The sequence below is a fragment of the Piliocolobus tephrosceles genome, chromosome 12 (assembly GCF_002776525.5).
Source record: "Piliocolobus tephrosceles isolate RC106 chromosome 12, ASM277652v3, whole genome shotgun sequence".
In the NCBI taxonomy this organism is placed as follows: Eukaryota; Metazoa; Chordata; class Mammalia; order Primates; family Cercopithecidae; genus Piliocolobus; species Piliocolobus tephrosceles.
In genome coordinates this window covers 78331636-78357094 of record NC_045445.1, presented here as the reverse complement: position 1 = coordinate 78357094, position 25459 = coordinate 78331636, and the positions used below count along the sequence as shown (strand labels likewise).

At 38.3% G+C, this 25459-nt stretch overlaps 1 protein-coding gene across 1 annotated transcript in view; it reads left to right on the top strand.

The window, feature by feature from the left end:
- Nucleotides 1-1075: 1075 nt before the first annotated feature.
- UPRT (uracil phosphoribosyltransferase homolog) overlaps nt 1076-25459 on the top strand; it is a 29440-nt gene continuing 5056 nt past the window's right edge. Inside the window, exons 1-4 of the mRNA XM_023202516.1 lie at nt 1076-1657; nt 20968-21010; nt 23831-23900; nt 24969-25031. Coding sequence (XP_023058284.1) covers nt 1272-1657; nt 20968-21010; nt 23831-23900; nt 24969-25031 — 562 coding nt within the window. The 5' untranslated portion in view covers nt 1076-1271. The remainder of the gene's footprint in view (nt 1658-20967; nt 21011-23830; nt 23901-24968; nt 25032-25459) is intronic.

Here is a 25459-nt window from a genome sequence, read left to right as displayed (position 1 = left end):
AAACCTGCACATATGTCCCTGAACTTAAAATAAAAGTTAAAAAAAAAAAAAAAGATTCTTGTGTCCCATCTCGGATCTACAGAATCAGAATCTCAAAAATGAGCCATAACCTGCGTTTTAACAAGCTCTACAATTACTGTGGTACATACCGATGTTTGAAAAGTACTGCCCTAGACACTCTGACCTCAGGCCGTTATAGTGAGTCCACACGCTTAAAAATAAGCGTCTTGGCCGGGCGCGGTGGCTCAAGCCTGTAATCCCAGCACTTTGGGAGGCCGAGAGGGGCGGATCACGAGGTCAGGAGATCGAGACCATCCTGGCTAATACGATGAAACCCCGTCTCTACTAAAAAATACAAAAACTAGCCGGGCGAGGTGGCGGGCGCCTGTAGTCCCAGCTACTCGGGAGGCTGAGGCAGGAGAATGACATAAACCCGGGAGGCGGAGCTTGCAGTGAGCTGAGATCTGGCCACAGCACTCCAGCCTGGGCGACAGAGCGAGACTCCGTCTCAAAAAAAAAAAAAAAAAAAAAAAGCGTCTTTCCAAGTACTTAAAAGATTCAAAGTGATAGTGGATCTGAAATGCAGCCTGAATCCCTATGGCAACGTGTACACTGCAGAGCCCAACCAATAAAGATAAGAAAAGCTTTGGCGGTCAAGCATACTTGGGAAGCTGCAGTTTCTAGAACTGTCTAGTAGAGGACAGGCTCTTCAGCAGTCTGCTAGGCATTTTTTACTTCTTCCTTCAGTTATGCAGACAAGCTAACTGAAGATGCGGTTACTGAGGTTTAATTTCTCTGCTGGGTCACAAAGTCTGAAAACATGGGCCTTATGTGTGTAACTGTGTAGCATCACTTGCCACCCCCAGTTTTTCCTGGCTCTACCAATCACCCAAAGTTCTGAATGCAGAGGCCTCAGGGGCCCCCGGAAGACCCTTCAAGCTGGCATCCCTGGCCTTGTTGCAGGGGCTTAGCTACCTGTGGAAACCCAGGTAGCAAGGGTGACTCAAAGGGTTAACAAGCAGTGGCGCCGCAGAGTGGCGGGGAGTGAAGCCAATAGGGTGTTTAGGCAGGCAGTACGTCTGATGTGGGCGGGAGTGAGCCAAAGTGTGCTAAAGGAAACCAACAACGGCCTAGGGGTGAAAGGACAGCCAGGGTTAGATGTTCTAAAGAGGCGGGAGCAACCGAGAGAGCACGTGAGCATCTGTCCTTTCTACCTGTTCCTCTTTGTCTTTAGTGTTCGGTAGCAGCGGGGATAGCCCGGGGCCCGGTGTATGGCCACGGAGTTACAGTGTCCGGACTCAATGCCCTGTCACAACCAGCAAGTAAACTCTGCCTCAACCCCAAGTCCCGAGCAGCTGCGACCTGGCGATCCGATCCTGGACCATGCAGGGGGAAACAGAGCCTCCAGGGCCAAGGTGACTCTCCTCACGGGGCACACCCATTCTAGCCTGCCGGCCGAGCTGGACGCTGGGGCCTGCGTCGGCTCCAGCCTCAACTCAGAGAGCAACAGTGGTAGTGGTGACAGTAGCAGCTATGACGCACCACCTGGCAACTCCTTCCTAGGGGACTGCGAACTCTCCCGGCAGATCGGGGCGCAGCTTAAGCTGCTGCCTATGAATGATCAGATCCGGGAGCTGCAGACCATCATCCGGGACAAGTAAGCTGAGAGCGGAAGGGGAAAGGGAAGTGGAGGGTCTTGCAGGCTGTGCGCGGGGATTGGAAGTAAAAGGGCTAAGAGATAGTGTTCTTGGCCTTGGCAAACTTTGGAGATTGGGTGAGACCTTTTATTTGGGGTGTGTGTTTGTGTGTCTGTGTGTGGTGTGACTCGAACGCCAACCTTCTCTTTCCAAGTTCCGGTGTTTAACATCACTTTGGGTGGGGAGGAAGACTTTAGGTAGCCTCTGGGCTCTTCCTCTCTCCCAGGGAAGACAACTCCTTGGCCATTCCAGGCAGGTAAACTCCCCTATACTATGTGCCCAGTGCTGATCCACATGGTAAGCCTCTAACCCAGAAATGGTTACTATAGGTTATGCACTACCACCAATCACTTCAGGCTCATAAATAGAAATAAAGCAATTTCAAAGAAATTGTATTCAGGCCCTGACCCTTTAGTATTTGCTACTGCAAACAAGGTCTTTTAGTCTTGGAGTTCAGGTTTACTTGGTCACATGAAAGCTTATCGTCCAACTGTTATCAAGATTTTTCACTCTAAACTCACAGAACATAGTTAATGGATCAAAGGGAGCCTAAAGGAGCCTTTGGCCCCTCCTAATCCCACAAACCAATGTAACCAGAACTTTATGTTAAAATGTTATTTTGAAATTGCTAAACCTACGTTGTAAATGGGTTTTCTCCAGGGAAATATGTACTGTGATGAACTACAGCTATTTTCTTTATTGGCAGCACTTTAAATCAGCAGCATGTCAAAACACGCCTTTTTCAGTGGCAGGGGTGGGGAGGGCATGCCTTGATCTTTTAAAAATGACTACTGAATGACAGATGCTACTCCCTAAACCAGACTCTAGAAACTGTCTTACATTATTGTAATAATACTGTTTCCCTGATTGCAGTTTTACCTCTCCACATGCACCCATACATTACTGTACCCACATGCACCCATACATTACTGTACAATCAATCTTCATAGCATATATCTTTGATTCAGTAATTGCCCTACTCAGCAACCTTCTTTGGCTTCTCAGAGCCTACCAAATAAAGTCCAGGATCCTTAGCTTGATTGATATTTTTGAGACAGGATCTCTCTCCATTCACCCAGGCTGGAGTGCAGTGGTGAGATCATAGCTCACTGTACCCTCATACTTCTGGGCTCAAGTGATCCTCCTGCCTCAGCCTCCTGAGTAGCTGGGACTATAGGCCATGTCTCTGCCCCTGGCTAATTTTTTATTTTTTTGTAGAGATGTAGGTCTTGCTATATTGTCCACGATGGTCTTGAACTCCTGGCCTCAAGTGATCCTCCTGCCTGGGCCTCCTAAAGTGCTGGGATTACAGGTGTGAGCCACCATGCCTGGCCCCCTTACCTTGGGATTAAGGCCCTTCTTCATAATTCCCAGGAACAATTCTGAAGCATATCTGTTTCTGCTCTCATCTGGAATTCCCTGTGTCTCCTTTATGCATGTTCAGGATACTTATTCTTCAAGGTGAAACACAGCATTAAATAAATGTCCACCTCTGCCAAGAAGCTTCCCTTTAATCATTATTCCTGGCTTATCTTCCCTTGTCTTTTTAATGCAAGATTCACCTTCTATTTCATATATTGTTATTTTTGTATAGATCTTATCCTGCCTATGACATCTTAAACTTGAGGGCAGAAATCTTTTAAATTTTTGAATGCCAGTCATGCCTTGCAAATAATAGATGCTCAATGGCTAGAGGTTTTCTTTGTAGCTTTTAAAATTGTATTTATGAAACTATATGATTTTACTCTTTTTAATGAATCAATACTGAAAACTACTGTGGTTATGTTATCTAATAGACAAAATAGTGATTTTAAAAAATAGGAGGCATAGGTTTGGTGTAGTTGTGGTAGGGTGGGGCAGCCAAAATAAATCTTACATGTACAACAAAGAAAGATAGATGATGATTCTTGTCTCTGTAGAGCAGGAGTTACTAAGCTTGGGTCTTGGACTCCCTCATACCTGTAGATGGGGTTCAGGGCTTTAACAAACCCTCATAAATTATCTGGAAAATTTTACTCATATGAGGATTTGTAATAGTTGTTTTTAAATAACATCTTTATTGAGACATAATTCACAGACCATACAGTTCAAGAATTTAAAGTGTGTAATTCAGTGGTTTTAAGTATGTTCACAGCTGTGCATTCATCACCACAGTTTTAGAACATTTGTCATCACCCCAGCAAGAAAGCCCATGCCCATTAAACAGTCACTCCCCATTTTCACCCAACCCACCCAAAGCCCTAGACAATCATTAATCTACTTTCTATTTCTAATGGTTTGCCCATTCTGCACATTACGTATAAAAGAATGTCTATTCTGGACATTTCATATCATACAATATGTGATCATTTTGTGACTCATTTCATTTAGCATGTTTTCAAGGTTCATCCATGTGGGATCATTCCTTTTTATGGTTAAATGATACTCCATTGTATGAATATACACAATTTATTTATCCATCAGTTGATGAACATTTGGGTGGTTTACCACTCTTTGGCTATTACGAATAATGCTGCTACAAACATTCACATGTGTGCCTTTTTTTTAGAGGGTGAGGATTCCTTAGCTTTTATTAGATCTCATAAAGTGTCACGATAATGTAAAGCTCCATTGTATAGAGCTTGGAGAGGGAATGGCATTTAGCATTCACATATGACAAAATAAATACCTGATTATACTTCATTAGTCAGAAAAACCTGGGTTATGTAGTAAACCTGGGTGTAAGTGGAATCCTTTTTTTTTTTTTCTCTGAGTTTGGAAGGAGACAGCAGGATCCAGAGGAGTGATTTAGGTAATATGTTTAGCATCTCTGTGCTTCACCTTTATCATCTGTAAAATGAAGATGTTGGTAAATATCACATGGAGCCCTTGGGAGGTTAAGGCAAGATACTGTTCATGAACATTCATTATAAACTGTGAAGAGCTGTTCACATTTAAGGAATTTCAAGCCTCATGTTTGGATTTGTGTATGCTTCTAATTGTATTCACAAGTGCTGTCTTCTTGATTTGTCAGAAGACAGTAAAAGGAATTTAACTCTATGGAATTCATGTTTTTATTTTGAAAATCAATACTGGGATATCATAGATATTTTTTATCTTGTTTTGATATAGTATGGAAAGACCCACTACAATTTTTGGTAATGTATTGATGCTTATTTAGGCTGGGGACATTGTTTTTAGTTTTGTTTTTGTTAACCAAATTAGAGGCTTTATATTCCCTTTCTTTATCTTTAAAAAATTGTCATCCTCTCATACAAGACCTGTTTTAGCCCCTCTAGGATGCGGGTTTAAGGTGCCTATGGTAAGAGGAGCTATATTTACATAGGTCTAGTTATGGAAGGTGCCTTCAGTCATTATAGCCTGTTCTCTTTTGGGCTTATTCTGTTCTCTATTTTGATGTGTCCGCATAAATGTGTACTGTGGAGCTGTCTGATAATAGAAGCCACTGGAGTACATATTTTTTCTTTTATTTTTTCTGGTCCTTAGCATCTATCTAGTGAAGGGATTGCTTTATGAATTGACTTTGGTATGGGGAAATCGGGATTCAGCCAGCAGGACTGCATGTTGTTGTATATATATGTGAAACAGGCATGATTGAGAACATTGTCTCTATTGATTTAAAATGTCTTTTTAAGTTTTGAAATGTGCAATATTTGAAACATAATATGTTGGTTGTATTATTGAATTTCAAGGAAATAAATTTCTCTCTTTCAAAGTGCAGTAAACACTGAGTGAGTAGATTATTTGCTCAGCCATACATATGTGGGTTGCTGGTGAACTTGGGATAAGAAAATATTCCTTCATTTATGTTGTTTTGTTGTTGTTGTTGCAATGGATTAAACCACATATCCTTGTCTTTTGCCTCCTTTATATACTAAACCCGGCAAAATCTGAGTGATGCGCTTTTCCTGTGAATATAGTTCATGACCTCATATTTAAGGCAATGCAGTGTATTTAAAAGATGATCCTCCCTGTCCAGTTTTTTATTTTTTATTTTTGTTTCCTCAAACATTAAAGATGTTGTGTGAGCTGTTGAATGCTTCCTGTATATTTGTCCTAGGTGGGGCTTTGGCATGGCCTCAGCAAGCTGCTTGGATAAAAGTTTAGCAATGTTAGAGTATGTCAGTATGTGACATAGGACAAAGAAAGGAGCACATTCAGCCTTGTAACTCTCTTTAGTCACCTGGAGAGGAGAAAATTATCCTCAGGGTGAATGAACATCCTGTGTAACCCTAATGTGAGTGCAATCTGATGTGATTTGAGTTATGTGTTGTCCTTAATCAAAGCTGTGTGCATCAGAATTGCCTGTGGAGTCTCTTTCTCTTTCTCACTCTCTCTCTCACTCTTTTTAAATACAAGTTCCTGACTCCTATCCTTACCAGTTGTTTGTATAGTCTTGAGTGAAACCTGACCACAGGTAATTGTGCTGTGTTTAGACGGGGTGTTGCCCCTGGGAGAATGGCCAGTCTCCCTTGTGTGCTGATTTGCTAGCCTGCTGATTTGGGCTATAGATAGGGTGATCCAGGAATTCCACACACTAAACATAACTAGCCTAGAGAGGCTGGCCTAGCATTACATCAACACTGGAGGAATCTCCCAACATTTCCTTCCAACTTGCACAAAACCAAAATGCCCACCACAGAAAAATACTGTGACGTGCAAATTGTTTAAAACATGGACATATTTTCGGTTTTTATGTGTTTCCCATATGACTCCTCTGACTTTTGGAGCAGGAGGGAGGAAGTCACCACTAAGCTATACGGATCTCTGTTATAATATTTACTGGGCATATCCTGGTATACCTAACTAGACTGGACTCCAAGGAGGCAGAAAGGGGGTCTGACCTGGCACAGTCCCTGACACAAAGGATAATTAATGTAGCAATTGTAATCAGATCAAATAGTTTCTCTCATTTTTCTGTCTCATTTTTTTGCAATAATTTCAACATTTTTTTTAAAGCTTTCAGGTTTCACTTATTTATTTTTTTCCATAAGTTATTGGGGTACAGGTGGTATTTGGTTACATGAGTAAGTTCTTTAGTGGCGATTTGTGAGATTTTGGTGCACCCATCACCCAAGCAGTATACACTGCATCATATTTGTAGTCTTTTATCCCTTGACCCCCTCCCACCCTTTCCTCCCAAGTTCCTAAAGTCCACTGTATTATTCTTATGTCTTTGCATCCTCATAGCTTAGCTGCCACATACTAGTGAGAACATATGATGTTTCGTTTTCCATTCATGAGTTACATCACTTACAATAATTGTCTCTAATCTCATCCAGGTCACTGCAAATGATGTTAATTCATTTTTTTAATGGCTGACTAGTATTCCATCGTATATATATACTACAGTTTCTTTATCCACTCATTGACTGATGGGCATTTGGGTTGGTTCCACATTTTTGCAATTGCAAATTGTGCTGCTATAAACATGTATGCAACTATCTTTTTCGTATAATGACTTCTTTTCCTCTGGGTAGATACCCAGTAGTGGGACTGCTGATCAAATGGTAGTTTTACTTTTAGTTCTTTAAGGAATCTCCACACTGTTTCCATTAGTTGACATTCCCATCATCTGTGTAGAAGTGTTCCCTGCTCACCACATCCATGCCAACATCTACTATTTTTTGATTATGGCCATTCTTTTTTAAAAACTGTTATTATTATTTTATTATACTTTAAGTTCTAGGGTACACGTGCACAACGTGCAGGTTTGTTACATATGTATACATGTGCCGTGTTGGTGTGCTGCACCCATTAACTCATCATTTACATTAAATTATGGCCATTCTTGCAGGAGTAAGGTGGTATTGCACTGTGGTTTTAATTTGCATCTCTCTGATAATTAGTGATGTTGAGCATTTTTTAATATGTTTGTTGGCCATTTGTATATCTTCTTTTAAGAATTGTCTATTCATGTCTTTAGCCCACTTTTTGATGGGATTGTTTTTTTTTTCTTGCTGATTTGTTTGAGTTCCTTGTAGATTCTGGATATTAGTCCTTTGTTAGATGTATAGTGTGAAGATTTTCTCCCACTGTATGGGTTGTCTGTTTACTCTGCTGACTGTTCCTTTTGCTATGCAAAAGCTCTTTAATTAAGTCCCAGCTATTTATCTTTGTTTTTATTGCATTTGCTTTTGTGTTCCTGGTCATGAAATCTTTGGCTAAGCCAGTGTCTGTAAGGGTTTTTCCAATGTTATCTTCTAGAATTTTTATAGTTTCAGGTCTTAGATTTCAGTCCCTAATCCATCCTGAGTTGATTTTTGTATAAGGTGAGAGATGAGGATCCGGTTTCATTCTCCTACATGTAGTTAGCCAGTTATCCCAGCACCATTAGTTTAAAAGTGTGTCCTTTCCCCACTTTATATTTTTGCTTGCTTTGTTGAAGATCAGTTGGCTATAAGTATTTGGGTTTATTTCTGGGTTCTCTATTCTGTTCCATTGGTCTTTGTGCCTATTTTAATAGCAGTACCATGCTGTATTCATGACTGTTGCCTTATAGTATAGTTTGAAATCAGGTAGTGTGACACTTCCAGGTTTGTTCTTTCTGCTTAGTCTTACTTTGGCTATGTGGGGTCTATTTTGGTTCCATATGAATTTTAGAATTTTTTTTCTAGTTCTGTGAAGAATGATGGTGGTATTTTGATGGGGATTGCATTGAATTTATGGATTGCTTTTGGCAATATGATCATTTTCACAATATTGATTCTACCCATCCATGAGCATGGGATGTATTTCCATTCATTTGTGTCATCTATTATTTCTTTCAGCAGGGTTTTGAAGTTTTACTTGTAGAGGTCTTTCAACTCCTTAGTTAGGTCAATTCCTAAAGATTTTATTTTTATTTATTTATTTTTGGCAGCTCTTGTAGAGGGTTGAGTTCTTGATTTGATTCTCAGCTTGGGTACTGTTTGTGTGTAGAAGAGCTACTGTTTTATGTACATTAATCTTGTATCAAGAAACTTCTGAATTCTTTTATCAGTTCTAGGAGCTTTCTGGAGGAGTTTTTAGGGTTTTCAAGGTAAAAGATCACATCATCAGCAAATAGTGACAGTTTGACTTCCACTTTATTGATTTGGATGCCCCTTATTTCTTTCTCTTGTCTTGCTTCTCTGACTAGGACCTCCAGTACTATGTTGAAGAGGAATGGTGAGGGTGAGCATCCTTGTCTTGTTCTAGTTCTTAGAGGGAATGCTTTGAACTTTTCCCCATCCAGTATTATGTTGTCTGTGGGTTTGTCATAGATGGCTTTTATTACATTAAGTTGTGTCCTTTGTATGCTGATTTTGCTGAGAGTTTTAATCGTGGAGGATGCTGCATTTTGTTGAATGCTTTTTCTGCATCTATTGAGATGATTGTGTGATGTTTGTTTTTAATTCTGTTTATGTGTTGTGTTACATTTATTGACTTGTGTATGTTAAATCATCCCTGCATTCCTGGTATGAAACTCACTTGATCATGGTGGATTATCTTTTTGATGTGCTGTTGGAATTGGTTAGCTAGTATGTTGTTAAGGATTTTAGCATCTACATTCATCAAGGATATTGGTCTGTAGTTTTCTTTTTTGGTCATATCCTTCCCTGGTTTTGGTATTAGGGTGATGCTGGCTTCATAGAATGAATTAGGGAGTGTTCCCTCTTTCTCTGTCTTGTGGAATAGTGTCAAAAGGAATGCTATCGATTCTTCTTTGAATGTCTTGTAGAAGTCTGCTGTTAATCTGTCTGATCCTGGACTTTTTTTTGTTGGTAATTTTTAAATTACCATTTCAGTCTTGCTGGTTGTTATTGGTCTGTTCAGGGTATCAAATTCTTCCTGATTTAAGCTAGGAGGGTTGTATTTTTTTCAGGAATTTATCCATCTCTTCTGGGTTTTCTAATTTATGTGTGTAAGGGTGTTTGTAGTAGCCTTAAATGATCATTTGTATTTCTCTGGTGTCAACTGTAATATCTCATGTTTCATTTCTTAGTGAGGTCATTTGGATTTTCTCTCTTCTTTGTTAATCTTGCTAATGGTCTATTAATTTAATTTATTTTTTCAAAGAACCAGCTTTTTGTTTCATTTATTTATTATATATGGCTTCAATTTCACTTAGTTCTGCTCTGATCTTGGTTACTTCCTTTCTTCTGCTGGATTTGGGTTTGGTTTGTTCTTGTTTCTCTAGTTCCTTGAGGTGTGATCTTAGAATGTCAGTTTGTGTTCTTTCAGTCTTTTTGATGTAGGTGTTTAGGGCTGTGAAATTCCCTCTTAGCACTGCCTTTGCTGTATCCCAGAGGTTTTGGGAGGTTGTGTCATTATTTGGGACGTATGTGTCATTCAGTTTGAAGAATTTTTAAATTTCCATCTTGATTTTGTTTTTGACCCAATGATCATTGAGGAACAGATTATTTAATTTCATGTATTTGCATGATTTTGAAGGTTGCTTTTGGAGTTGATTTCCAGTTTTATTCCACTGTGGTCTGAGAGAGTGCTTGATATAATTTCAGTTTTCTTAAATGTATTCAGGCTTGTTTTATGGCCTATCATATTGTCTATCTTGGAGAAAGTTCCATGCACTGTTGAATAGAATATGTATTCTGCAGTTGTTGGATGAAATGTTCTGTATATATTTGTTAAGTCAATTTGTTCTAAGGTATAGTTTAAATCCATTGTTTCTCTGTTGACCTTCTGTCTTGATGACCTGTCTAGTGCTGTCAGTGGAGTATTGAAGTCCCCCACTATTATTGTGTTGCTGTCTAACTCATTTCTTAGGTCTGTTAGTAATTGTTTTATAAATTTGGGAGGTCCAGTGTTAGGTGTACATATGTTTAGGATTGTGATAGTTTTCCACTGGACAAGGCTTTTTAGTGTTATATAATGTTCCTCTTTGTCTTTGTTAAGTGCTGTTGCTTTCAAGTTTGTTTTGTCTGATATAAGAACAGCTACTCCATCTCACTTTTGGTGTCCATTTGCATGAAATGTCTCTTTCCACTTCTTTACCTTATGTTTGTGTGAGTCCTCATGTGTTAGGTGAGTCTCCTGAAGGCAGCAGATAATTGGTTGGTTAGTTCCTATCCATTCTTCAATTTTGTATCTTTTAAGTGGAGCGTTTAGGTCATTTACATTCAATGTCAGTATTGAAATGTGAGGTTCTGTTGCATTGATCATGCTCTTTGCTGTCTTTGTACTTTGTTTTTTTTTTGTTTTGTTTTGTTTTGTTTTTAGTTTTTGCCTTTTACTTGTATTTTTGTTGTATAGGTCCTGAGTGATTTATGCTATAAAGAGGTTCTGTTTTGATGTGTTTCCAGAATTTGTTTCAAGATTTAGAGCTCCTTTTAGCAGTTTTTGTAGTGGTGGCTTGATAATGGTGAATTCTCTCAGCGTTTGCCTGAAAAAGTCTGTATCTTTCCTTCATGTTTGATGCTTAGTTTCACTGCACACAAAATTCTTGGCTGATTTGTTTGTTTGCTTGAGGAGGCTGAAGATAGAAAGCTTCCAGCTTGTAGAGTTTCTGCTGACAAATCTGCTGTTAATCTGATAGGTTTTCATAGGTTACTTGGTGTTTTTGTCTCACAGCTCTTAAGATTTTTTCCTTCATCTTAACTTTGGATAGCCTGATGACAATGTGCCTAGGCAATGACCTTTTTGTGATGAATTTTCCAGGCATTCTTTGTGCTTCTTGTATTTGGATGTCTATGTCTCTAGCAAGGCTGGGGAAATTTTTGTCAATTATTCCCCCAAATGTGTTTTCCAAGCTTTTAGAATTCTCTTCTCCCTCAGGAACACTGATGATTCTTAGGTTTAGTTGTTTAACATAATCCTAGAATTCTTGGAGGCTTCGTTCATATTTTCTTACTCTTTTTTCTTTGTCTTTGTTGGATTGAGTTAATTCAAAGACCTTGTCTTCAAGCTGTCAATTTCTGTCTTCTACTTGTTCAATTCAGTTGCTGAGACTTTCCAGAGCATTTCCCATATCTAAAAGTGTGTCCAAAGTTTCCTGAAGTTTTGATTGTTTTTCCTGTGCACTGTTTCCTTGAATATTTCTCCATTCATTTGTTGTATTGTTTTTGGATTTCCTTGCATTGGGCTTTGCCTTTCTCTGGTGCCTCCCTGATTAGCTTAATAACTAACCTCCTGAATTCTTCTTCAGGCAAATCAGGGATTTCTTCTTGGTTTGCATCCATTGCTGGTGAACTAGTGTGATTTTTGGGGGCTGTTAAAGAGCCTTCTTATGTCATATTACCAGGGTTTGTTTTCTGATTCCTTCTCATTTGGGTATGCTCTGTCAGAGAGAAGGTTTAGGGCCAAAGGCTGTTGTTCAGATTCTTTTGTCCCATGAGGTGTTCCCTTGATTAGTACTCTCCTCCTTTTCCTATGAATGTGGCTTCCTGTGAGCCAAACTGCTGTGATTGTTGTCTCTCTTCTGGGCCCAGCCACCCAGAGAATCTACCCAGCTCTGGACTGGTACTGGGTGTTGTCTGCATGGGAGTTCTGTGATGTGAACCATCTATGGGTCTGTCAGCCATGGATACCAGTACCTGTTCCAGTGGAGGTGGCAGGGGGGGTGCAGTGGACTCCATTATGGTTTTTAGCTTTGGTGGTTTAATGTTCTATTTTTTTGCTGGTTGGCCTCTTGCCAAGAGGTGGCACTTTCCAGGGAGCATCACCTGTAGTAGTGTGGAGAGGGACTGGTGGTGGGTGGGGCCCTAGAAATCCTAAGATTATATGCCCTTTGTCTTCTTCTACCACAGTGGGTAGGGAAGGAACATCAGGTGGGAGCAGGGCTAGGTGTGTCTGAGCTCAGACTCTCCTCGGGCTGGTCTTGCTGTGGCTGCTGTTGGGGATGGGGTTGAGATGCCCAGGTCACTGGAGTTGTGTACCTAGGAGGATTGTGGCTACCTCTGCTGAGTCCTGCAGGTTGTCAGGGAAGCGGGGGAAAGCCAGGAGTCACAGGCCTCACCCAGCTCCCATGTAAACCAAAGTGCCAGTCTCACTCCCACCGTGCCCCCTCCAACAGCCCCAAGTCTGTTTTCAGGCGGTGGGCACTACCGGCTTGAAAAATTGCCCAGGCTACCCGCCTCCAAGTTGAGAAAGAAAAACTTCTTCCCCTGCCTGTGGAGTCAGCTCACTGGATTTGTGCCCTCCCCAAGTTCTGGCCAGGAGGCTTCTCACCCCATTGAAATTGTTACAAAGTTCAGCTAGAGATTTCCTTCTCCCTGTGGAGATTTAACCCCTGCTCCTCTGACCTCACTCCTGATGGATTCCTGTTTTGTCAGGCAGGAATGGGCTGCTTGGGGACCCAGCAAGCTTTCAGGGCCTTTCTGCTGCTTCCTCTACCGCTGTATTTCACTCGGCTCTCTAAATTGACTCAGCTCCAGGTAAGGTCATAAATTTCTCCTGCAAAAAGACCTTCAGATTCTTCAGTGGGGCTGTGTGTTTGGGAGAGGAGGGTCTCCCTTTCTCTCTTCCATAGTTGGGGCACTCACAGTATTTGGGGTGTCTCCCAGGTCCTGCAGGAGCAGTCTGCTTCCTTAAGAGGGCCTTTGGGTCCTCTCCTCTGTCCTATTTTGAATGTTCACATTGAACACAGCTTTGAGGTGCAGGTAAATAGTTATTGACACTCTAGTTTATGAGTTTATTAGGAAGGTGCTAAAGTGCTGTGGCCTTGATGACTTGCACCTGGCAAAACCAAAAAAAACAAAAAACAAAAAACAAAAAACATTTTTAAAACATTTTGCTTTTGGTTAAGTTTGCTCCAAATTCTTCATTGGGGGTTTGTTTTTGTGAAGGTAAAGGAAGGAGAAGGAAAAACATTCATAAATCATCTGTATACTATGACACACTTTGGACTATATTTTAGTGATCACATAATAATAAAGTAATTATGAATGTAAAGGTCATGTTTTCACTAAACATTAACTTTAAATGAAACATTCCTTTGGTTAAAACCTGCCAGAAAAGCTTTTTGGTTGTACTTTCCTTTAACTTGTTGCTCAAAACCAAAAAAAGCACATTAGAGCTGAGTTTGAGTCCATTTAATTCTTCCTCCTCAACTTAGATTGCCTGTCAAAGTACAGGATGCTTAGTTAAATCTGAATTCACATAAACAATGCATGATTTTTTATGTTAAGTATGTCCTAAATATTTCATGAGATTTCTGAAATACAAATTTACTTGTGGGGGTCGGTCCTGATTTTGATTTGCTTAATCTGGCAAACCTATGCCCAACTACAATACCCAACCTGCCCCTTGCCCCATACACTACAAACAAACTTTGTATATAATCCTCCCAGAGAGAGTGATACATTTAAACTTTTGAAATGACAAATAATTCAGTGCTACTAGCATTTTATTTAAATTAAGTTGTTTTTAGGTGATAAGTCACAAGATTTTGCTTTAGTCATTTTTGGAAAGGATGTATTCTTGTATGTGGTAACTTTAGTACATATTTTACAAGCCATGTTATAAAAACTTTTCCCTCTTCAGAAGGAATATTTTAATGATGTTTTATTTGCCTCCCAGACTCATTGTTTTGTTGTTTGCATTGTATATACATATCAATCTGATTCACAGGGAGAGAAGTATCCTAAAAGGATATCTAAAAATTGGCTACCTTTTAGTAGTAAGCATTTCCTTATTAGGGCAAAATATAAGTCATTGCTTTTCTCAGAGACTTGGAATTGGAGAGCTCCAGGCTGTAAAGAACCTGACTTTACTTTTGGAAGCCTCACTGTTTTCATTGCTAAAGTGGTGGTGATAATAAAATCTACTTCTTAAATTGCATGAGGATTAGATGAGATAATATACCAAAAGTGGTTACTACTGGGCACCAAGGAAGCTTTTAATAAATGGTGGCCTCTGGAAAATAAGGTAGTAACATGTGTATAACATTAGGTACCTCCTGTAATTTATGGACCTTTTTTTAGAAGAGTTATATACTTAAGTCATTGTGATTTAGGATATATATATATACACACACACACACACACACACGTATGTATATGTAGTTGTTAAATTGATTTTGTAAAAAAAAGATGAGGGTTGTTAAGTGTATTCTAAATAGAGAGAAGAAACAGAATGAGTGATAAAATGTCAATATCTGCTGTGAGAATTGAAGTTGTAATTATCCCAGGGGAGAATGTCCTCCAACATGCTAGAGAATCCCTCCATTTAGAAGTTGTAGTAATAGTAATAGTACTAGTAGTAGTGAAGCCTAGTAAGAAGAGGGGAAAAGGTTTCATGTTGGTTTGGGTCTACTATGAGATGTACATATTTTTAAATATACACAATTGCTATAGTCCCAGGAAATTTTAAAGTGCTTTATAGAGAGTCTCACTTAACATTTAGGAAAGAGTCAGGTTTAACATTAAATTGTCCACATTAAATTGAGGATTTGCACAAAATTCTTTGAAATAAAACAGAAACACAACATACCAAAATCTCTGGGATGCAGCAAAAGCAGGATTAAGAGGAGTTTATAGTGCTAAACACCTCAAAAAGTTTTGAAAAAGATCTCATTAACAATGTAATGTCACACCTAGAGCAACTAGAAAAACAAGAAAAAACTAACCCTAAAGCTATCAGAAGAAAATAAATAATTAAAGTCAGAGTGGAAGTGAATAAAATTGATACCCAAAAACATAAAGAGGATCAACAAAATCAAAAGTTACTTCTTTGAAAGGATAAACAAAATCAATAGACCATTAGCTAGATTGATAAAGGATAAAAAGAGAGAAGATCCAAATAATCACAATCTGAAAAGGCAAAGGTGACATTACAAATAATCCCATGTAAATACAAAAGATCCTCAGAGACTATGATGAACAACTCTAGATGCAAAAACTAGAAGATCTAGAGGAAATGGATACGTTCCTGGAAACAAACATTCTCCCAAAATTGAATTAGGAAGAAATTGAAACCCTGAACAGACCAACATTAAGTTCCAAAATTGAATAAGTAATAAAAAACCTACCAACCTAAAGAAGACCTGGACCAGATAGATTCACAATTGAATTCTACCAGACATGCAAGAAGAGCTTATACCAGTTCTACTGAAACGATTCCAAAAATTCAAGGAGGAAGGACTCCTCCCTAACTCATTCTGTGAATCCGACGAATCCAGCATCATCCTGATAACAAAACCTGGCAAAGACTCAATGAAAAAAGAAAACTACAAGCCACTTGCGATGAACATAGATGCAAAAGTCCTCAACAAAATACTAGCAAAACAAATTCAACAGCATATCAATAAGTTAATTTGCCATGATCAAGTAGGTGCCATTACTGGGATGCAAGGATAATTCAACATACACAAATCACTAAATGTGATTCAACACATAAAAAGAATTTTAAAATATATGATCATCTCATCTTTTTCTGCAGCTGTTGATCATCTCAACAGCTGCAGAAAAAGCTTTTGATAAAGTGTACCCTCCATTTATCATAAAACCCCTCAAAAAATCATTTCTTAGTTATCAAAGGAAAATACCTGAAAGTAATAACAGCCATGTATCTATGACAGACCCACAGCCAACGCTGTACTGAATGGGCAAAAACTGGAAGCATTTCCTATGAAAACTGGAACAAGACAAGGATACTCACTCTCACCACTCCTATTCAACATGGTACTGGAAGTGCTAGCAAGAGCAATCAGGCAAGAGAAATAAATAAAAGGCAACCAAATAGGAAAAGAAGTCATCAAACTATCTCTCTTCATGGAAAATATGATTCTATATATAGAAAACCATGTAGATTCCACTAAAAGGCTCCTGGAACTGATAAATGACTTCAGTAATATTTCAGAATACAAAATCAATGTACCAAAATCAGTAGCATTTATATACACCAATGGTATTCAAGCTGAGAGCCAAATCAAGAACACATCATATTTACAGGGCTGGGCATGATGGCTCATGCCAGTAATTCAAGCACACTGGGAGGCCAAAGCAGGAGGATCACTTGAGCTGAGGAGTTCAAGACCAGCCTGGGCAATATAGTGAGACCCCATATCTATAAAGTAAATAAATGAAAAAAAGTTCCATTTACAATAGCTGCAAAAATTACCTAGGAATACATCTAACCAAGGTGGTGAAAGATCTCTACAAGGAGAGCTACGAAATACAGCTAAAAGAAATCGTAGATGACACAAACAGATGGAAAAACATTTCATGAGCATGGATTGGAAGAATCAGTTTTGGTAAAATGGACACACTGCCCAAAGCAATCTATGGATCCAATACTATTCCTCTCAAACTACCAACATTATTTTTCTCAGAATTGGAAAAAAAAAACTATTCTAAAATTTATATGGAGCCCCAAAAGAGCCAGAGTAGCCAAAGCAATCCTAAGCAAAAAGAACATCACATTATCTGACTTCAAACTATACTACAAGGCCACAGTAACCAAAACAGCATGGTACTGGTGAAAAAACAGACACACAGACTGATGGAACAGAATAGAGAACCCAGAAATAAAGCCACAGACTTACAGCTATTTAATCTTCGACAAAACCAACAAAAATAAGGAATAAGGAAAGGACTACCTATTCAATAAATGGTTTGGGGATGGCTGGCTATCCATATGTGGAAGAATGAAACTGGACCCACACTTTTCACTGTGTAGAAAACTTAAGATGGATTAAATATTTACATGTAAGACCTCAAACTACAAGAATCGTAGAAGAAAACCTAGGAATTACCCTTCTTACCATTGGTCTTGGAATTTGTGACAAAGTCCTCAAAAGCAATTGCAGCAAAAACAAAAATTGACAAGTGAGACCTAATTAAACTAAAGAGCTTCTGCACAGCAAAAGAAACTATCAACAGAGTAAACAGACAACCTACAGAATGGAAGAAAATATTCACAAACTGTGCATCTGACAAAGGTGTAATATCCAGAAATCTATAAGGAACTTAAACACATTGAACAAGCAAAAAACAAAGAACCCCCTTAAAGAGGTGCAAAAGACATAAACAGACACTTTTCTAAAGAAGACATACAAGCAGCCTACAAACATATGAAAAAATGCTCATCATCACTAATCAGATAAATGCAAATCAAAACCACAATGAAATACCATCTCACACCCGTTAGAATGGTGATTATTAAAAAGTCAAAAAACAACAGATCTTTGCAAGGATATGGAGAAAAGGAGATGCTTATACACTGATGGTGAGAATGTGAATTAGTTCAGCCAGTGTGGAAAGCTGTTTCAAGATTTCTGAAATTATTAGGAACCATTTGACCCAAGAATCCCATTACTGGGTATATATTCAAATGAAAACAAATTGTTCTACCAAAAAAACACATGCACTTGTATGTTCATTACAACAGTATTTACAATAGCAAAGACATGGAATCAATGTAGTTGCCCATCAACAGTGGATTGGATAGAAAAAGTGTGGTAAATATGTATGATGGAGTCCTATGCAGCCATAGAAAAGAATGAAATCATGTCCTTTGCAGTGAAATGGATGCAGCTGGAGGCCATTATCCTAAGCAAATGAATGCAGGAACAGATAATCAAATACTGCATGTTCTTACTTATAAATGGGAGCTAAACACTGGGTACTTATGGACATGAAGATGGCAACAGTAGACACTGGGGACTACTAAATTTTAGGGGGAAGGATGGAGGGGAACAAGAGTTGGGAAACTAACTTGTGTACTATGCTAAGTACTTGGGTGATAGGATCATTTGTACCCAAACCTCAGCATCATGCAATACACCCAGGTAAAAAACCTACACATGTACCCCCTGAATGTAAAATAAAAGTTGAAAAAAAGCAAATTAAAAAATAAGGATTTAACTTCCAGTATGAATCTCATTCTTTTGTTGTTTCAGTGTGAAGATCACTTTTTAAAATGACTGCCTTTGGCATTTGTCTTGTTGCTACAGGTGTGTGACACATTTGTTTATGTGAGGCAGTGTCAAGAAAAGTGGGTTCTCAGATATGATTAAATCTGCATTGCTAAACCTGGTTGGGGTTTGTACAATTTAAAATATGCTCAGCTTAACATTAATTAGATATCTATACTTTGGATTACAAGTGCCTGGATATCATTATCTGTTTAAATATTTGATATTTGGTTATTTAGATATATTTAAAAATATTCCAGGGATGTGTATCTGTGTGTTTTTTACATTGTGGTAATTTTACATTAGACTTTATTTGGGACTATTATCAGATAGAAGATGATTAATGTGTCTTTCAAAGCTTTATTTCCAGTAGGAGAGATTACATTTATGATTTAAAATGAAGTGTGTGGAATGAAGAAGGTCTGGAGTCTGGTTCATATTAAAACATCCCTATTAACAAATATTTCAGCCTAGCGTTGTGTCTAAAATAGAGCCTCAGAGAATACATGCAGCTTCATTGATACAACAAGTAAATACCTGCTTTATGAAACTCTTGTCTTAACAATGTTAAAGATTTAAATATGATATTGAAGGCCATTGTGGATTTTTTTTAAAAAAGGAGGTCAACTTATTGTATTCTAGATATAATTTAATTTCTAAATGGATTTAAAATGAATAGTATGGATCTGAAGTCTGTCTATACAGCAGGAAATAGGTAAGTAATTACAGCTTATAGAGTTACTTGGAGTGGTAAATGATTTTACTGGAGGTCAAATAACTGTCAAGAGATAACAGCCCATATTAAGTTCTCATAGTGTGTACCTTTTTTGGAATGTAGAGAAAGTAGATGCTTTTGATGCAAAAGTTAGCTGAGGCTGATTTTTTTGTGGGGGAGGGTATGAAAGGTAGTAAAATGTTTGATTCCAAAGTAAAATAACAGATTTGGGCAACTCTGATCACTTAACCTAATATACTGTTTCTCTGTATTAAAGTGATATCTAACTGTTCAGAAATTAAAACCGACATTTCCGGTGTCTCCCATAATATATAACACTGCATATGTCTTTAAGTCAAATCCAGACTTCTTATTGAAAAACTATGTTCTGGCTGCCTAGGTAAGTTTGTATAGACCTAGCAAACAGAGCAGTAGGTTTCAGTATTTTTTGTAGTTCACTGTAGTGAAGTTTAATTATATAAATGAAAGGTGCTGGTGTAATTGGATAGTCTTATTTGAAAACCACAGTTCATGAAATTGAGCCTGTTTTAAAGGGGCTCTGTGTGTGTGTAGGTATGTGTGGATAGAGTTTTCTGAGTTTAAGGAATTTTTGTACATAAACAACACAGACCTATATTCTCGCTGTTGCTCAATTGTGGTTTATATTTTAGAGAGCTAGTATCTGTAGTATGATAGAACTGTGGTTACTCTAAGAAACCTAATGCCATTTGTGTCAGGGCTATTTCATTGCTTTTTCCATCTCAGAGAAATCAAATGCAGCTTGAGGAAAAAGAGTGGAAATTAATGATATACTGAGGTAATATGTGTTTGCATATATCATTTTGATGCTGTTTTGGAGAATAGGTAGTCCATAGATAGGCAGATGGGGATTTTTAAGTACATAAGCTGTAAATCAATACATTCAGTCAGATCATTTAACTTATATGGAAGAAGGATGAGGAACAATACTACATTTTTATGTACAGAAATAACATCAGTTGTTTAACATTCCCTTTTTGGCTTGTTAACAGCTTGTGGGTAGACGTAGCCCTGGATTAGTATTACTTGGTTACCTTAGGATATTGAACAGAGGAAATGGACAGGAAAATGGCAGAAAGATCTAGGGAATGAAGTACTCATTTGAAAAAACAGTCAAAAGGAACAAATTATCAATTATTTGAGAATGAGTTCTCAGAAATTAGGTTATATGTTTTTGAAAGCAGTGGCAAAAGTAGAGGATTTATTTATTCATACCATTCTAGTTCCAAAAAAGATTACAGAGTAGATGGGTTACTTATCTTGGTAATATGGGTTTTAGATCAAGGTGAATTGAGGGGGAAAATGGGGAGAAAGTGCTTTTCTTACTGCAAAGTTTCCTCTCAACTTTAGCTCTGGGCTTGTTCTCACCCTCCAGGGGTAACTTGTTCATCTCCTGGTTGACTAATATGTACTTGGGCAGCTCAGCGGGGGACTGCATGATCTTTTCAGTTCCAGTCTCTAATGTTGATATGAAATAAGCATTTTCATTATTGATCAAGTCATCTCATTTAGATGTCTGTATCCTAGTAAAAAGTATCTTGCCTTGGTAATAGTCTGTACATGTCAACATTTAAGCTTTTAGTGTGTTATAGGTCTTAATATCAGTGTTACTGTACTTATTAAATAACATTTTGCCTTAAAGCTCTAATTTAGACTAAAACTTGTATTATCTTTTTTTTTAGGACAGCCAGTAGAGGGGACTTCATGTTTTCTGCGGATCGTTTGGTAGGTGTGGGCTTTTCATTTTCATTTCATTGTTTTGCCTAGTGATATAATCATGGTAGACCAAGGGGTATTTTTGTTCTAGAGCATTCTGGGGCTGAAAGAGATTGTACTAAGTAACCATCATCTTGCTAGGCTAATGAAGTATTGTTTCACTGTTGCATTAAAGGTCTACTTCAATACTTTTCACCACAAAGCATTGCCCATGAACTAATTCCCTGTATTTCTGAGATATCACTACCTCTCAAATGGATCTTGGTAACTTGAGTCTCAGCAATTCTTAAGTGCCTCTTCTTAGGGCAGTGAAGTACATTAAAAGAAAACCAAAAATGTAAGGAGACCTAATAGTTACACTTGTGGTATCCAGCGAATGTACAAAAATATATTTCTTGTAGTTTACGGCAGCAGCAGGAGGAGGCTTATTTTGCCTCTTCTTTCCTGTACTAGCCTTCACAAGTGAATAGTACATTTGACTGTCTATGCTTTCCTCAGACACTTCCTATTAAGGATTGACCAAGCCCAGTTCTGTTTATCTAGTGTGATCTCAGAGGATCTCAGTCCAAAGTGGTTTGTCTTCAGGGTAAGCACTGTGTTTTCTTCTTGTGTTAATATCTAAGCATGCTCAGTACTTGGAGTGAGGTTGACATGTTTTCTGCTGTGGATATTAGTTTTAATCCACAGCATAAAATACATTACATTCAGGAAAGTTTAGTGTATATTTATATTTATATATAGTCTAATGTATATTTATATTTAGTGTATATTCATGAAGTTTAGTGTATATTTCATGAATGTATTTCACTAAACTTGTGTGAATCAGGCATTGTGCTAGGCTGTGTCCAGAGAGATGAGATACAATAGTGAAGAAGGTAGGCATGGTCCCTAATCTCATGGTGTTTATGATCTAAATACTAGATTTATAAACTAAGTACAAATTTAGTTTGGGAAAGAAAGGAATGAACATGGCTTCTTAGCCCCAAAGTTATAATCAGATTCAGGTAGATAATTAAAAGGAATGTGAAAAAAGGCATGAAACTTTTCATTTAGGTTTTGCCTGAGGAATTTATTCCAAAAGAGCATAGACAACTCCTGTTCTGCTTTTGGTCATAAATATTCTTGGTTCAGAGACCAATTTTATTTAAAATTACTTGAGTTTTCAGTGGCAGTAATAACCCTTGGATAGTAACAAGATAAATGTGGATGACATTCCTGGAGCAATAGTTAGGTCATTCTGTTTTTTATGCTTTTATCAAACCAAAAGAACTGGCTTGAATAACTTGTATCTTAATGGCTGCTGTTTTGGTGTTTACTGGTAGAAAATGGTTCCTCTTTCTTTTGCTGTTCTTATGTTCTTTTTCTATAGAAAGTAGGAGTTAAGTTCATGGTTATTGTAAGATGCTTCCCTGAAAGGACAAGCATAATCTTAGCCCAATGAGATAGTAAGGACCTATGGCATAATTCACCTGAGGGGATGATGAATTGGACCTCTCTTTGTTCTCTGCAGGTGGCTTTGAAGGTCCTGATATGGGGTGAGAAAGGGTCTGTTGTGGTTGTGGTAGAGACTGGAGCTATTTAAGTTTATCTTCTTGAGGATTTCTAGTACACTATCTCCTGCAGCACATGTCATTAATATATATTATTTTATATATATTAATTTTATCCTGAATTTGTCAGGGTTCCCTTCCTTGGCCCTCAGATCCTTGGGTTCTTTATATTTTAGTTGCTCTTCTGATTTTATGCTCTCCTATAAGAGTTGGGCACACTAATTTCTGTCCCAGTGTTGGAGGGGATGGGGATAGGAGGTAAGACTCATTAGAGGACTGTTACTAGAAGGAAAAGATCTAGGCTCTTCAAAGAAAAGAATCCTCTTTTACCCTTGTAATTTGCTCATAAAAAAAAAAATCCACAGAAGATGGTGACTGTAGGTGAGTATGCACACATATGCAGTATTCATGAGGTGCGTGGGCCCTCTGTCTCATGCTGCAGGCTGACAAAATCCTGGCTTATTTAGAATTGTTTTAATGGCAGCAGGGCGTTATTATATGTTGTGATAACAGAGCATGGGGGCCTGGTGCTTCTCACTGCTGTTACAGATTCTCAATCAGTAATGTAATATTGATTGAATAAAATGTGCATTGCAGACTCAGCATTACCTTTATTGTAGTTGGCTCTGGTTGTTCATGGGATTACCATATCTTGTTTTTGGAGGCTCTTCTAGTAGTTCTGAGTGATGCTTTCCTTTGTACCACACATTATGATTGATATGAGCCTTCTCTTTAGCTGAGAAGCCCCAGTGCATTTTACTGGATCCTCCTTCAAGCTCAGTAAATTGGTTCAGCCAATGCACTCATTTATTTCCTCTAAAGAAGTTTCAGGCTTTATTTACATTATGGTGGGCCTTTGTTAAAAATAATCTGACTTAACGATTTCCAAGGTACTGAATAAAGCAGAGAAATTCCCAGTGGGCACTATTTCCAGAATAATAAGAAGTATATTACTTCCAAGAGTGCCTGCCATGACTGTTGTCACTTGCTGCAGTTTTGTGTCCTTCATAGTCTGGACTGACAGAGTGAGAATCAGAAGGCATATTGGAGCCTTTTGGTAGCAATCATGTGCCTATCTGAGGCTGGATACCTAGCAGCAAGTAGCATGGCATTTGGATCTATCCCCGTATCTAACACATGATAGGGGGCCCCTTCCTGCCTCCATAAATGAAACCTTTGCCTAGTGTGTTCATGACTGCCTACTGTTCAGCTCCTGAAGCTAACAGCTAACAGGAGATTCCCAGCAGGTTCTCAACTTCTTCTTCCTTTGACTCTCTAGATCAGACTTGTTGTGGAAGAGGGATTGAATCAGCTGCCATATAAGGAATGCATGGTGACCACTCCAACAGGTAACTAGGGCTGTTATTCTCAAATTTTCCTCATAAAAATTCCAAGCTAGAATGGGGAAAGATGGAAGTAAAGCAGTCTAAGTAAAATAAATATGCAAAATGAGGAGCCTAGGTGGAGCTATTCTTTTAAAATCTTAAAAAAAAAAAATTCTCAGGCATTTAGGAAAGAAATCTGTGTAGATGACTTTTTGTTACTGACTTGCTTGTCAATTCAAGTTAAAGGTTAACAAATACTCTTCAGCATGCAGGTATTGCCTCTGATGACAGCCCATTGGGACCATAGATAAGAATTGCTGGCAGCTTATCTTCATCTCTATGGGAAAGCTGCTGGTGAGCACAAATGGGCAAGTCTGTTTTGGCACTGAAATTACATGGTAAAAAAGGATAGAAAGTAAAAAGGAAAACTAAAAATGATAAGAATTGGAGAAGATGCTTTGTTCTATCCTTTAATAGAAAGTAGCCATAGATCTCTGTTTCAGGGGTTTGAAATTATGATTTGGTTCTTTAGTAAATAATGTAAAACTGTTCTATTCAAAAGGTTGACTTTATGAAAATTGGGGACTGAGCTTGTCGCATCATAATTGACACAAATTCAGGATGAGACCAAGAGTTGAGCATGTCTTAATAACTACTTCAGCCACTTTCTTCTGCTTTTAAGGAAGAATGGAGGCTCATAAAGAAGAATGGAATGAGGAGGCTTTCTGCTGTGGCTCACAGTGGGGTCCCAGTTTGAATTGATGGGGTATATAGCATTCTCGGAGTGCGGTGATTGTCCTTTGAATTCAGTTTGAGGAATGTGTATGTGAATATCATGTTATAATAAGTCCTATTCCCATTCAATGAAGTCTGCCTCTCCCAATTATCCCCACAGGTTTCTTATGAAGAATTAAGAAGTAACTGAAAAGTCATGACTCATCTCATTACTTCCACAGGGAATCTCAGGCATTATACAGTGTGTCTGAACAAGGGTTGCTTTGTGCCCATCTACTTTAAACCACAGACGCTTTATAGAATAAGTAGGTTACTCCAGTGATGAAAGATAAATTATTTGGTTTTATTTCCTAACAGGATACAAGTATGAAGGAGTGAAATTTGAGAAGGGAAATTGTGGGGTCAGCATAATGAGAAGTGGTAGGTTCACATGTGTGTGATTTTTGTCTCTTTGTATGCATAGAAATTGTTGCTGTTTTTCAGAACAGAGGCAGGCTTGTCTGTCATAATTGCAGCCTGCCTTTAGTTAAATCTCACCACCTGTGTTATCTATCCTCATGGTGCTGTGGAGTCATGGCCTGTGTGAGGCTAGGTTTGGCTAATTTTAACTAGAGCGTATTCCCTAACAGAGTGCTCCCATGGGCAAGCCACCTTTCAAAGAGATTCAGGGGACGATGGGAGGATAGGAGGATGTGATGATGCTATCTTGGGGAGAATAGGGCAGTTGGAAGACTGAGGGAATATGGTATAAATTCGGGCCTGGAGAACTTTGAGTACCTGACGAGAAAGTATTTCTTTTGTTTTTATTTCTGTTGTTGGGCTAAATGACTTGTTTTATAGTTTTTTTT